Source organism: Centruroides vittatus, unplaced genomic scaffold (genome assembly GCF_030686945.1).
Source record: "Centruroides vittatus isolate TY-2023 unplaced genomic scaffold, ASM3068694v2 contig_459, whole genome shotgun sequence".
Classification (NCBI taxonomy): Eukaryota; Metazoa; Arthropoda; class Arachnida; order Scorpiones; family Buthidae; genus Centruroides; species Centruroides vittatus.
Window position 1 is genome coordinate 2,642,211 of NW_027122255.1, and position 15,260 is coordinate 2,657,470.

The 15,260-nt window shown below is 29.8% G+C and overlaps 2 protein-coding genes, 1 non-coding gene and 1 pseudogene across 4 annotated transcripts in view; 1 reads left to right on the plus strand and 3 right to left on the minus strand.

The window, feature by feature from the left end:
• LOC136977464 (uncharacterized) overlaps positions 1 to 1,930 on the plus strand; it is a 60,618-nt gene extending 58,688 nt beyond the window's left edge. Inside the window, exon 16 of one of the 2 annotated variants that reach the window (XM_067272956.1) lies at positions 61 to 1,930. In XM_067272956.1, coding sequence (XP_067129057.1) covers positions 61 to 173 — 113 coding nt within the window. In that variant the 3' untranslated portion in view covers positions 174 to 1,930. Of the gene's footprint in view, positions 1 to 38 lie in introns of both variants that reach the window. The other variant, XM_067272957.1, reaches the window with a different exon arrangement.
• Positions 1,931 to 6,895: 4,965 nt separating this feature from the next.
• On the minus strand, positions 6,896 to 7,668 carry LOC136977459 (glutathione S-transferase B-like). The gene has a single exon (XM_067272953.1). The coding sequence runs from the start codon at positions 7,616 to 7,618 to the stop codon at positions 6,965 to 6,967; it is 654 nt and encodes a 217-aa protein (XP_067129054.1). The 5' UTR covers positions 7,619 to 7,668; the 3' UTR covers positions 6,896 to 6,964.
• A 4,602-nt stretch (positions 7,669 to 12,270) lies between these two features.
• On the minus strand, positions 12,271 to 13,041 carry LOC136977461 (glutathione S-transferase Mu 2 pseudogene; annotated as a pseudogene).
• A 1,638-nt stretch (positions 13,042 to 14,679) lies between these two features.
• Positions 14,680 to 14,761, minus strand: TRNAL-AAG (transfer RNA leucine (anticodon AAG)). The gene has a single exon. It is a non-coding gene; the product is annotated as a tRNA-Leu (tRNA).
• Positions 14,762 to 15,260: the final 499 nt, after the last annotated feature.

A 15,260-nucleotide genomic window follows, 5' to 3' on the forward strand; every position in this document is an offset into this window, starting at 1 on the left:
TATATACACACACACACACACACGTTTTATTTATAAAGTTTTTATTGTTATATTTTTTAGATGGGCAAGGAAAGAAAACTAATGAAAATACCAAGGTGTTTAGTTTTCCACATCGTCTGCCTCGGAAACCCCGTGGTTCTAAACATCCTCCAAAACAGTGGACTCAAGTATGATCCAAAACTGAACAAGAAATATAATTTGCTTCAAAATACAGTATTGACTAACATTTTTTGACAGGCACAATTTTTGAACTATATAGAAACATTTATATATCAAATTTTACACTTTGAATTTATAACATGCAATTTCATATTTTGTAAATTTGTATCAAAGTTAACTATTTGTTTATTAAACATTCCTTGTTCTAATTAGATTTAGGACTTCTCACATATCTCTCATATAATTTCATCATAATTTAAAATATTTATTGTAATAATTTTGAGATTTTAAATCTTAAATATTCTAAAATTTATATAAAATGAAAACAGAAAATGGGAATTAATTGCCAAAAGTGACAGAAAGGGCTTCCACGTATACAAAGGACATATTGAAATTAGAATTCAAATTTCATGGTTTAGATCTTTTTCTAATTAAGTATTATTTGATACTTTTTAATGACATATCTTCTTTGATTTAATGTAAAATTTATATTCATTTTGGATTTTTGTAACTAAATTTTAAGTACAACAAATATATATATATATATAAACATAAATTGTTAATATATACACATAAATTGGTAAATTTTGAAAGATATCTACAATATAGAAAGTATTTAAATATGAAAAAAATTATAATATAAAAATTGACTTTCTGCTAAATCTTGATTATTATCAGAAAATTAAATATAGTGCCTCCAACACAATACAGTGCCTGATGTTTGGTGAAATGCAAACAGTTGCATTTCCTACAACATACAGTAAATTGATTATGGCATAGAAAGATATTTATCTAATAAAAGCAATATCTAATGATAAGAAGTAATTTAAAATATAATTTATTTTTATCACGAAGACAATATAATTTTTATAGAAAGTTTCCAAAGCTTATTGAATACTTTTTAATCCAGTATTTATAATATTAATTATTATAATTTAATATTATAATGCATTTATAATATTTATACACTTTTTCTTTTAAAATTATTTATGAATTTTTTTTTATTGAATTTTGTTACAAGTGTTTTTTAATTTGCTCAAAAGAAAGGACAAGATTTGTAAGTCAGGCAAGATATTTGATTTGCTGAGACTAGTTTGCATTTACTAATACTTACAACTGTACATACATATATAAAAAAAATATGACAAGGTGTCTTATGTATATATTGTGTAGATATAATAATAATATATATTAAATGTTGTGGCATCTTAAATTGCATTTACTACCTCGAAACCACTGTCGACATTTTTTGGCCATTAACTTATCATTGAAGCATTCCATTCTTTTCCGTGTGAAAATGTACAAATTATATATTTATCCTTATTTTAAAATACACATGAAGAAAGAAGTGAATAATACATAAGTCATCAGCATTAAAATTTGTGTAGATTATTGGAAATATGTAAAGAATCAATTCTTTTTATATTTTATTTTGTAATAATTGTAAATATGTATGTTCTGTATAAAATACCATATTTTGTCATTATTTATTTCTTTAATTGAAAATTACAGTGTAAATCTTCTTAATCTGTTTTATTTCATTTTAATAATAAAATATTTTTTGTTAAGATTACAATTTTTAACAATACAAATGTCAATAATTTTCTGTAAAATGCACTCTTAGCAAATATTGCTAAGATTAGAAAAGATGCAGTATTGTTAATGTAAATATGATATATAATTTTATGCATGTGCCTTTATAAAATATGGTCACTGCAGCAATGTTTTCCTTTTTTATTTGTTAAATAAATCACAAGTTAATTCTGTATAATTTTTATAGTTAATTTTTTTAAACACAACTAACTTTTTATAACTAACTAAACTAACACAAGCAAGTTTTATTAAAAATGTACCACATCAAATCGAAATTAAGAAATGGTTGAATTTTTTTAGTGTTGTCAATTTTCAACGATCATAAAATTTAATCACAGGGAGCAGAGTTTCGAAAGTTCTTGTATCCATGATTAGAGAGAACTTTACATGATATTTTTTCAAAATTGTATTGGAGGTTCAGAGCAAACATAAAATATGTACTTGAAAATAAGGTTTTAAATATCGGTTGCTATAAAATTAAAAAATCAAATTAATGGAAGGAAAACATTTTCGGAGAACAATTTTGTCCCACTGCTTTGAAAGTGAAAGTGGTGTAAGTCACATTTCCCAAAACACTACGTTGCTGCCGAGTTTCAGTTCCCGATAGCATGATTTACATATTCCTAAGTTTTTCAATATAGATGAAAAGTGACACCACTTTCAAATAAATTACTTAGTGTAATCTATTTAAATCACTCGGAAAATATCCATTTTACATAATTAAACTACGTTGCGAAATCATTATACAAAGTGATTTAACTATCCCAGTGTTAAGATGTGGTTTGGATTTAGTTAACAACCACGTGTTCGGGTGGCTTTTCCGATGCGAATCGTTCTTAAATGCATTATTAGGGGAGATGAAACATGGATCTACGCTTCTGACAACGAAAAAGCTGAACGATCAAGTGAATGGCGCAAAATTTCCGCTTTGTGGTCACAATTTTGAGTCGATTGATGCCGAGAAAACAAAATTCGCTGAGATTCCCGAAGGTGTTTCACGAGAACGACTTTAAAGCATGTTTCGAGAATTAGAAAAAACGTTGTCATAAGTGTATTGCAGTGGGAAGGGATTATTTTGAAGAGAGAGAAAGAAATTTTGGCAAATAAATTGAAATATTGCGTTTTATTGAACCATTCTCGATACTTTTTGATCACCGGGTATAAAAGTTATTTTTTGAAATAAAATCTCTTAACAGAGGGGAAAATTACGCTACTCGTTACTGAATTTTTTTTATTTTTGAATGTCGATTATTATTTAGAAAAACTTTATAGTTACTAACAGTAACGGATTCAGAAGCGTCCAAAGGTGAACTAACTTAGAAATAAAAAATAGGCTATTTGATATTAAAGCTACAGCAATTAAAAATTATAGCAATCCTTGTATAACGCGGTACTTATAAAATCGATTTCGATATAAAGTGAAATCACATTGAGCCTGTTTATTTTATTCTAATAAATGTTCTTTTAGTTTCTGCAATGTAGATTGGTACAATTTTCCTCTAAATGGTGAAAGCCTTTCTCTGTAATGATGAAACATTATTATTTTTCACGGCAATCTTTTTTCAGTGAAACGTAAAATATTTTTCTGTACTAACAACTAAATAATTTTATACACCAGAAATTCCTTTTGGCATTTTGTGCATGCTGCTTATAATCTTTTTCAGCTGCGTTCTTGAAAATTTAATGGACAAGTTAGTTAAAGTCATAAGAGTTTAACAACCTGAATGATTTGTAATTCATGTTTTGTAAATGAAATTTTTTGAATTAAATAGAACTGTTTTTCATACACGATAGATAAAATTTATACTTAAAAACTGCTTTGAAAGGTAAATCCACTTTTCATACGTATATGAGTCTCTCATAACGCGATTTTTATAACGTGACATTTTTGTGGAGCCTAACTATCGCGTATACGAAGGTTAGGCTAGCTGTATTTGAATAATAAGTATCCTTTCATTTAACATATGCACGGCAGTTGTATTGCGGATGGTTCTATTAACTATAGGGGAGGAATGGGACACTTTTGGAAAAAGTATGTCAAAAACATAAGCAATGAAAGAACTCTTAAGTCTCTTTTTTAGCTTGTTAGTTTGAACAATTTGTATCTTCTGAAAAGTATTGGAAGTTTCAATGCTAACATTTGGTAGAAAAATTATAAGTTTTGTATGCTGTGACAAATGTCCCACTCCTCCCTTTTATTAGGGAGGAGCGGGAGAGTTCATAAAAGGACAACAAATTCACATAAAATTGGTATTTTACAGCAGTGTTTCCTTGAAATGCTTGATTCGAGGTATTAAAAGAAAATTTTACCACATGATTATAAATAAACAATTTATTCAGAATACCGTGAATCGACATTTAACTGAGAACATAAGAAAATGAACCAACAATCACTGCAAATATTTATTGGACATTATATGCAGATAAATTAATATATTTTTCATAAATAGATTTCAGTTTGTCCATGAAGTCATCAATATTTTTCTTATTGAAGCTAGTAGTACTTCCTAAGCTAGTAGCTTCTGGTGATTGCGATGAAAGCTGTAAATGACGTCTCATAAACCCCTTGAACCAGTCATATCCTGCAGTTTTATTGAAATTCCACGAACTGGGATATGTTTTATTCAAGGCAGCAGCAAACTCATATGCCAAATTTCTTGTCTGCACTGTTGTCAGGCCATAGTGCATTTTACTTGCACTAAGCAAGTAATTTCTTAACTTACTTCTTCCTCCACAGAGAAAACCATTCCACAAATGAGGTTAGACTGAAATACTACAGACTCCTTGTCTGAAATGCTATTAAATTTTACATGTCTTGCTAGTGCTGATTTTGATAAATTCGTGGCTTTCGTAACTTTCCTTATACTCTTTCCCTTGTCACACTCCACGTTCACTACTTGAAGAATCGCACTGTTGGCTGGTGTTGATTTTGTTGGATCTTTTTTCTTCCATTTATGTGGAATTTTGCCTGAAAATAAAAACAAAGACTATAAAATTTAACACCACATCAGAAAAATTATTATTAGTGGGACACTGTCCCATTCCTCCCTATTATGCAGTGTCCCAGACCTCCCTACTGGGAAGTTTTGTATTACACTTGCTATAACTAGACATATAGTGGAAATAGGAAGAAAGTAATATAACAAAATTGTACTATTAAAATACTGCTTTCAATTTCTGTTTTAAGCAGTAAAAGTTATCTTTAACATAAAATTTTAGATTACATCTGATATTGGTATTAATATTTACCTGGAACAGTATAATGTAATTTTCTCTTCTAAAGCCTCTTCTGTTGAAACAATTCATCAGCCATTTTATAAAAAAATACAAGTGCAGCCACTCTCACTTGGAGACAAATAAAGAATTGCAATAAATAAATAGGAAATCAGCAAATTCAGGTATCCCAAACCTCCCTTATCTCCCCTAATATTTACTACGATAAAAGTCTATTCACACGTATCAAATTCGTGTCAGTGACATTTGTGACCTTATCAGTGACCCTTATATACACATGTGTCCGTGCAGTTTGGTCGATGATATTCTAGAGGGCGAAATTCACATAGACAGAATTAGAAGTAACTATCGTAATTTTGGATGAGGAAGGAATGCATCAGAAGAAATGTGGGTAGGGAAGTGGATGACGAATGGAAGAAAAAAGAAAGCGAGAGAAAGAAAAAGAATGTTACCTTACATAAGAAAGCAAAAATTTTATAACTATATAAATAAATTTTTAAAACGTTTTATATAAAAAGAAATAGTATTTTATTAATGATACATTTAACGCATAAAAACCATTTTTATATTGGTCACGATTAAGTCACGGTACGTGTACTGATCGGACACCAAGGCTAATATACGGTACGGTACTTTGCAGGATGTACTGTACAGTACGAATCAAGTTCGAAGCAACGATATTTTTTTATCACTGCCGTTAACGACATTTGACGGAACCGAGCGGACACGTGGGAATAGATCTTAAATATTTTTTAAAACAAAGTTTTGAGGTTCGAACAAATAAATTTTAATTTGTTTTGTGTGTGTGCCACCGCAGAAAGCCTTCTCCTCGTATTCGCCACTAATTAGTAAACGGCACTTCTTGATCCTTAAAATATTTATGAATAATTTAAAAGAATTGGCATTCTTGCTAATTTAATATGTTGCGCAACTGTGTCAATATGCCAGTCAAGGTCGTTCGTATATAACTGTAATTAAACACTTCCTTTTATATCAAAGATATCCACTTTTATTCAAAGAAAATTAGGAATCTTTGCAGATAATCTGTGCAGAGATACGGAAAAGATCATCTTTCCACTGTTCTTTTAAGGTCGATTAGATAATTTTATCGAGACGATAAGATAAACTGCAAAATAACGGGCGTCTCTTAACAGGAAATATGACTCAACGTTTACTGAAGGTTACATTTTTGTTTTGTCTGATTGGTTGATACGAGGAACGCGATAATTAGTTACGAACATTCTTTGGTTTATACGTGAATTACAACGATTATTTTATATCTTATATAACTTTTTTATTTGTTAAAATGTTGTAAGAATATATATCGGGACCGGCTCGATGGGTGAGGAATTTGGCGACTGCTTCGGGCGATAAAACAATTGGTCGAAAAGGATTCGAAAGAAAAGAGCAATAAGAATTAATAAGCCGAATACAATTAAGCTCAGCAAATTAAAGTTGTTTATAAATAGTTCGTGTAAGAGTGCCAGCGTTAAAAGTGCTGTCTATTGGCACCGTCTAGAAACAGGTGCGGCAATAATCGGTTTCGCCTCACTGGGTCAGATGCGACTTATCATCGAACCGGTACTATGTATAATAATATAAATAATATAGCTTTTAAGTTATTTTATAATCACGAAAACTTCAGAAAATAATGAATCGATACGATATAATGAAAGGAAATGACTGTGCATTTTTGCAGGTTGAAAGTTAAAATTATATACTGTATATTATATATATATTAAAGGAACACTTTTTCTAGATTAGTTTATAATTATTGAAAATATATTTTATAGATATTTTGAAAGTAAAATTTCTCTTTTTCATTATTCTAACTCAAGATTTTAATTCATTCCATTCTGCCGAAGCGTGATTAGCGTATAAATGTCGTATAAACTTAAAACTGACACCATTATTATTTCCAAAAATTTATTCATCATAAAAAATTCTAAAACAGAAAATGAATATAAAAAAAATTTGTTCATTTACCACCAAAAGCGGCTAAAGGTCCAAATATGGGCCATTTGACGTAAGTTTTCGATTTCATGTATTTGGATACGCCCGGAAGACTTTCGAATCGTTTGAGGTATTCCTTCAAATTAGGAAAATCATCCAAACAATCTTCTTTCAACAAACGATGGAAATCCAGAGCGTCGTACAAAATGAAATCCACGTAAGTCAGTTTGTTTCCAATTATCCATTCCTTGTTATCCAAATATTTGGAGAATAGTTTCAGTTGATCCGGGAGATTTTTCAAGTATGCCTCTTTCCTTTCTTCAAAGTTAGCAAATGCCAAAAAAATTAGAGTGTTACGGAGATCGACTGCCTGTTGCTCCACTACGTCCTGTATCAATACTTCGCGCTCGTTCCTGACAACTAACTCGTTCTTCTTGGCCAAATATCTTATAATTGCGGTACTCTGAGTTAATTTGACTTCTCCATCGATGTAATACGGCAAATTGGGAAATTCGAGATCCAAACTGAACTTCTCGTTTAACCATTCCGATCGATCGTATTCGGGTGGAGGACCAAAATTGTATCTTTTGTCTTCGAATTCCGTTCCCGTGTAATGTAACAAGTAACGAACTGGTTCGGCTAATCCTCGAAAATTCCAATAACCGAAGACTGGAGGCATGATGCTACTAGAACAGAACGATGGAGAGTGAGTTACAAAATTAGTTATTGTTCATTTTAAATGGGGTAGCGGGCGGTAGATGGCAGCACGAAATATTTGTTGATCTGTCTCTTGTTCAATCCAAAGGACGTAACACCCTAGACGAGTTTTCTTCCCGGAGGCACGACAAAAACCTGTTGACGACTTTTCCAAAAAAAAAAAACAGCTATCAGAATCGAATTTTTTAACTGAAAATTTTGAATTAACTTAATATATTCATTTTTGATAATAATTTCGTAAATTTTATCGAAAATAAGTTTTAAAAATTGTTCCGAATTTCTGCGTGATAATATATTGCTGCGGAGAGAATTGTAGGTCTAAACCAAAGGCTTTTCTTCATATTTATGAATTGCTACTCCAGATTTTTGGAAACCACAAATTATAGCAAACTGGCAATTGGTATTATTAATAGATAAAATGAAAATGGAATATTTTTATTTTCTTTTTAAAATGTACTAACTGGAATCCTCAAGCTCGTTTATAACTTAAGCGAATCGTTAAATGTTGGTGAACCTACCGTCTAATTGTTTATTTTATTGTAACATTCGGAAACGTTTGATACAAATATTTTATATCCAGGAGATAGTTCTGAATTAACCCAAATAAATTAATTATACACTAAATATTTTAAATCAAACCGGTAATGGAATTTGCAAAAACACTCCATTTTTAAATTATGATGATGGTAGAAAAGTGTTCATCTGGAAAATATTCAATTTATTTATTTGTTACGATTTGATTTATATATCGCGATATTTTAATTTTAACATTAAATCATATTTACTAAATCATAGATGCAAATCTTTTTTAATTGAAAGACTAAATCCTATCTCAGAGAGCTCTCATAATGTTGCATGTTGCATCGCAGGTTAAATCTATTTGAAAAATAAAGAAAAACAGCTGTGCATAAAGTTCTTTCTATATTATACCATTTTATATTTTACCAGGAGCAATAGAAGCAAGAAAAATCCGCATAAAGTCTGAAGGCCAGATTACCATTTATATACGAGATCAATATTATATAATTGAATAGTCACGATTCCAGGATTGATTCAAATAGAATTGAATAATAATTTTTCAAATAATATTCAATATTGAAGTATCTTCCGTACATTAAAATTCTATATTAAAGAAGGACTAAAACTATCCGCATATGGGAAGTTTTGATTAAACTCACAACTTTAAGGAAAGAATCTTTTACATCATATCAAAAACTTGGAATTCAGGTCAGAATCGTCGATTAAAGACGTCAATCAATCCAATAATTAATCAGTCGTACAGTCTGTAACAAAAGTACAGTATAAACACACCTGTTTTTTAAAAATTTATTTAAATTTAATTTATTACTTAACAATAAAATTTTATATGATTTTATATATTAATTAAATTATTTATACAAAGTTTTATAATAAGTATAAAATACTTACATCATTTATACAAATATTTTGATTTTGACTGTAACAAAATATTAATAAATACAGTATTAATGAATAACAATTAAAAATTGTTTTAATATTTTGAAACCTCACTTTTCGATGGAATTAGTTGAAATATTCTATCTGCATTGAGTTTACTAATTTTTTCATTTTTTTCAGTTAGTGCCTCCCATGCTTTAATAGTTTCCAACTATAGTTCATTTACACTGTTATGCTGATTGTTTTCTCCACAGACAGCAAATGTCAGACAGCCCCATAGATTTTTGATGGGATTCCTATCTAGAATTCTAGATGGCCAATCAATTACCTCAATTTTTTCTTTTTCGAGTCATTGTTTTGTCGATTTTGAGCTATGTACTGAAGCATCGTCCTGTTGCAATTTTCAGTTACTTCCACCAATTAATGGCCCAAATGTAATTAAGTTGTCATAGAGCATCTTTTGATAATTTTCAGAGTTTATTTTACCACTAATAAAAGCAACGTCTGTCTTACCACCATATCCAAAACCTGCCCACACATTACTGATCCTCCTCCATGCTGTCTACTCGTTTTCACTTTTTCGTTCTTTTTTAAGTCATGCCAGTAACTTGAAAAAACCATCTGGTCCATCTAAATTCCATTTTCTTTTCATCTGTAAACACTATTTGATGCCACTCTGAGATTCGGGACATTTTTTCTTTTGTCTATTGAAGTCTAGCTAATTGGTGCTGTTTGGTTAATTTTAGTTTGTTTCGTTTTTAGGAAGTTTACAGTTTGATTATTATTTAGGGTTCTCCAAACAGTCATGTACTGTACAATACTTTGGTTGGTAGAGCAGCTGCAAGTTCTCTTCATGACATGTTTTTGTTTGTTATTTATTTAATATAAAATACTTGGCGTTTATGTCTGTCAGTCACGCTTTAGATCGTTTAATTTTTCCATAATGTTCTTTTTGCTGCAAAACATGCCTTACAGCAGATGTAGAACGATTCATACTAGATGCTACTTGTTTTAATGACTTGCCAGATTCCATGTAGTAAATGTATTTCGTGAATTTCTTGTTCTGTTAGACAGGGGCGAATCCTGACCAAAATTTTTGGGCATGCTGAAAGTTATAATAAGAATAGGCCTATCTCTAGCACTAAACAATAGGCAGAAACGTTATTTTGGTGTGAATAAAAAAGTATGGACTATTATAAAGTCCATTATATCTACACATGAATGAAATATAATGAAAAAGTATTAAAAATTTATGATAATAATTCAAATTTTGTGGGCCCTTGATACTGGGGCCCAGGGCTTAAGCCCTATTAATCTTTATGGAGATCCGTCTCTGTACACATGTATGCTGACTGAGTATTACAAGCTTTCGATACAATCCGGCTGTGTTAAATGCTTCGAAGGACATCATGCGCGCGCACTTGTTTGCTGCGGCAAACCTCTACACGAGCGAGCGATGGAGTTCCCGCAAGCTTAAAATGGCTAGCTGCTAGCTGCCAATGTAAAAGGAAACACAAATGATAAAAGAGTTTGCATGTTAGAATAAATTATTGGCATATTTGTTCTCGTATAAGAAGTATATTCATTGGCGTAGCCAGGGTTTTGTTATGGGGGGCCTAGTAGAAGCTGTAATTTTCTGGGGAGGGGCACCAGGTTAACTGGGGGGGGCCGTGCCCACCCATGTCCCTTCCTGGCTACGCCCATGAGTATATTGACAGTCAAAACTTTCTCTTAAGCATGCGGCGCACGTTAAGCAAGCCCAGAGAATTCGTCCCTGCTGTTAGACCGCAACCACGAAGCATTGTTTAAAATCCTTTCAAAATTTCTAAACACTGTTTAAATTGCCACCGTATTTGATTTCAAAACTATTATTGCCTGCTATCGTTAATAATAAGAAGAGCAACTTAGATTATTATACATTTTTAGCCATTTTTAAGCCTGTGTTTATAATTTTGTTACAGTCCAAAATTAAACAATTGAAATAACTTTTAAACTAGTAATCATTTTAATATAAAAATTTACCAAAATTTATCAAATTATATTTAAAATCTGTAACTATAAGTAACTTTTATAGGTTTTTAACCTAAGATTTAAAAAAAAAATTCAAAAAGCAGGTGTGTTTATACTTTTGTTACGGACTGTAGGTGTATTATACTCCGCTTAAGTAGTCGTTTAACTTTCTCTATACACTTTATTATGATGCAGTTGTGAGTTGAAAGTATCCATTTACAGAAATTTATTGTCAATCTCAGCACAATATCAAAACAGTGTTTTGCTTAAGGAAACCTGCAATTATTTCATTTCCTTAATTTCTGACTTAAATTCTTGCAATGAATAATTTGATTAGTGTAGAAAAATATAGAAATAATTTAAGCAGCAAACTTTATTGAAAAATTAGTAATTCTTAATTTATTAAATTCTTAATGCATTAACATTTTTAATGTCTTCTTGATATATTAAAATTAAAATGTAAAAGTATTAGAATTATTCATAAATAATTTAAAAGAAAAATTAATATTCTTGCTAATTTAATGTATTGCAGTTGTATCAACATGTCAGTCAATGTTCGGATGTAACGCTGTAATTATGTACAGTACTTCCTTTTATATCAAACATATCTACTTTAATTTTAAAAAGTCAGGGAGGAATATTTGCACATAATCTAATGCAGACAGAGATACAGAAAAGTCCATATCCTTATTGTTCTTTTAAGGTCGATAGACAGCTTTATCGAGACGATAAGATACACTCTTCGAGATGATGGGCGTCTCTTTTCCTAATAAAACATGACTCAACATTTGTCGAAGGTTAAATTATGAACGACTTTTTTTAGGTTCATACTTGGAATGCAATAATTAGCCTATGTGTATTAATATATATGTCTGTGTATTTTCGTTTTCCTATTAAAATGGTATAAGAGTGCGTTATTTATCTACACAGTAAACCGTCACTAACAGGGACTAATAGAAGGTGAAGGTCGAGTTAGCGGGGGTAATGAATCGTCACGTTTTAATACAATAGATTGAAAATTAGGAAATGTTAATAAACTAAGAATTTTTTTATTAAATAAATTTAGTTATTAAAATTAATGTTATTTTTCTGTTGTTTTACTTCGAGTGTTAATAACTTCATTGTATTTTTGCACAAATTAACAGGTAATGTGTTGATAAACGTAAAAAAAAGGAGTATACATCAGTATTAAATGCCAACAAAATTTTATTCTCTTTTAAAAGCAGAAAATGTAAAACAATGTTTTCATTTACCACCAAAAGCAGCCATAGGTCCAAATATGGGCCATTTGATATAATTTTTCGATTTCATGTATTTGGATACACCCGGAAGACTTTCGAATCGTTTGAGGTATTCCTTCAAATTAGGAAAAGCATCCAAACAATCTTCTTTCAATAGACGATGGAAATCCAAAGATTCGTACAAAATGAAATCCACGTAAGTCAGTTTGTTTCCAAGTATCCATTCCTTGTTATCCAAATATTTGGAAAATAATTTCAGTTGATCCGGAAGATTTTTCAAGTATTCTTCTTTCCCGCTTTCGAAGTTAAAATATGCCAAGCGAGCGAGATTGACGCGAAGATCAACTGCCTGTTGTTCCAACATTTCCTGTTTCCATACTTCATTCTCGTCTGTGACAACTAACCCGTGCTTCTTTGCCAAATATCTTATAATTGCGATACTCTGAGTTAATTTGACTTCTCCATCGATGTAATACGGCAAATTGGGAAAGTCGAGATCCAGAGTGAACTTCTCTCGTAACCAATCCGATCGATCGTATTCGGGTGCAGGACCAAAATTGTATCTTTTGTCTTCGAATTCCGTTCCCGTGTAATGTAACAAGTAACGAACTGGTTCGGCTAATCCTCGAAGACGCCAATAACCGTATACTGGAGCCATGTCGTCAACGTAACAGAACAATGCGAAATAAGCTGCCAACTAAGCGTCGTCCGATTTATATAGAATGCGATAGATGGCAGCACGTAACAGTCTATTTGATAAGAGTAGGGAATGAGATTTGAAAAGAATGAGTTTCAATTTTTATAAAGTAACTTCATTGTCTAGGCGTATAATGTCCAAAATTTATAAAAGTCGGCAATCCTAATACTGTAAATAAATAAATACGGTTTATATAACTCAATACAATATAAAGTAAAGCATTTCTGGTATAGCTTATAGGCATCGTCGTTAAGTGTGCGCAAACTTCTTTTTCTAGTAGACCAGAAAGACATACCTGTACTGTACATATATACATATATAATATATATATATAATACAATTGAACATATTTCAGAAAGAAAGGTTTATTTTACTTATATTTTATCTATTTTTTATTTCTGATTAAAAAATGCCTCTACACCCCTTTTTAAATGAAAACTTTGAGAGAGAAGTGAGGAAATGAATTCATTCAAATTAGATAATAATTTCCTAAAGTTTGGTTTAAAAAAGTAAAATAAATAAATAAAATTTGGTCAACAAATTTTAATTACAGATCTTTATTACTTCTGATAAGACTGTTGTTGAATGAAAAATCTGGAAGTAATGTGTTTTTAGTAAAAGTCAATACCTCCTAATTTTGTATACATTAATCAATATGAAGATTTTTAAATATACAATATATACATAAATATAAAAGTGTATTAACTCAAATTTCATACCACAAATAGAGTATGCAAGATGTTAGATATTCCGAATATATTGCGTTTAATATACAGTATTATTATTTTCCATGCAAAATGTTTTATATAATTTTTGAATTAACCTATAATTGATAAATAAGACACCAGACATTTTGGGTCAAACACAGGGATGAAAAATTTAACCTTTTTATTAAAGTATTCTGTTTTTAAATCATAAACAATCAAATGATGCAGCTTGTACAGTACATTTCGCAAATAAATTTGTTTTATATTTATTTCAATGTAATTTATTTATCGCAATGCTCCAATTTTTAAAAAGTTACATAATTGTATAAGTTTTGATAAGTACAATCTTATAAAAATTGCATTTATTCACAAAGGAAAAATTTTAATAAATACAGTTTAATTATTTTTTTGTAATTTATCTCAAATAAATATTTTTAATATAAATCATAATTATTGGCAAAATAAATAATATGTAATCCAATAATATGTTACTATATAAATATAATAATCTAAATATTTACAGTAATTATATTGCGGTTATTTTATAATTCTTCTTAATTGAAAGAATTGGCGCTAATAAATTATGTATTATTGTAGTCATTGATTCGTATTATTCTTTTTCGAAAACTTCATCATATATATTTCCTTGTGTAAGTCTTTATAAACAATAACATATCTTTCTTTTAGCTTAAAAGTTATAATAATAGTACGAATAAAAACATTTCCAGTTGTCCGATTTATTATGATATAATACATTGGAATAAAACATAAAATGTTTTATATATATATATATATATATACTCTATATAAAATAAGAGTAAATTAACGGATTAGATGAAATTTAATGGATAAACATCTGAAATGCAGCAATAATAAAATTTGTAAGTAATTATTAGATTAATTTATAACGTGAGATTTTTATTTAGGTATATTAAAAACGAAAAAAAATGAGTGGCAGGGGTGGGATTCGAACCCACGCCTCCGAAGAGACTGGTGCCTTAAACCAGCGCCTTAGACCGCTCGGCCACCCTACCGTGTCGGAAGTTTTTCTAAAAGGACAATTTATGTTTTTGGATTATTATTTCGGTTGTTTTATTGTATATTGTTTATAAATTTCGGTTTAATATCCGAAAGAACAAAAGTTATTCTCGTATTAAATCCATAGTCTCTTAAACAACTTTTTTATTTATTTTTCTCTTACAATAAAAATGAAACTTTGTAAACTGAATGAGTAACTTTAACACAAAATAAATATACTTCCATTCATTAAAAGTATTAATTTATTTCTTAAAATGTAGATTTATATTTAATAATTTTATAAGTATTAATTAAAAATACTGCCATCTATTGACAATGTCGAGAAATTTTAATATTTATTTCTTATATTAATGCTTGAAATTAAATATATGCAAGCTTTTAAATAATTTGTATCTTAAAAATTAAATGACGAGACAGCTGAGCAAATAAAACAAAAAACGTTTATTTCATACGAAACAGATATTTTTAATTTATTTACTTTCTTGTCCCTAAATG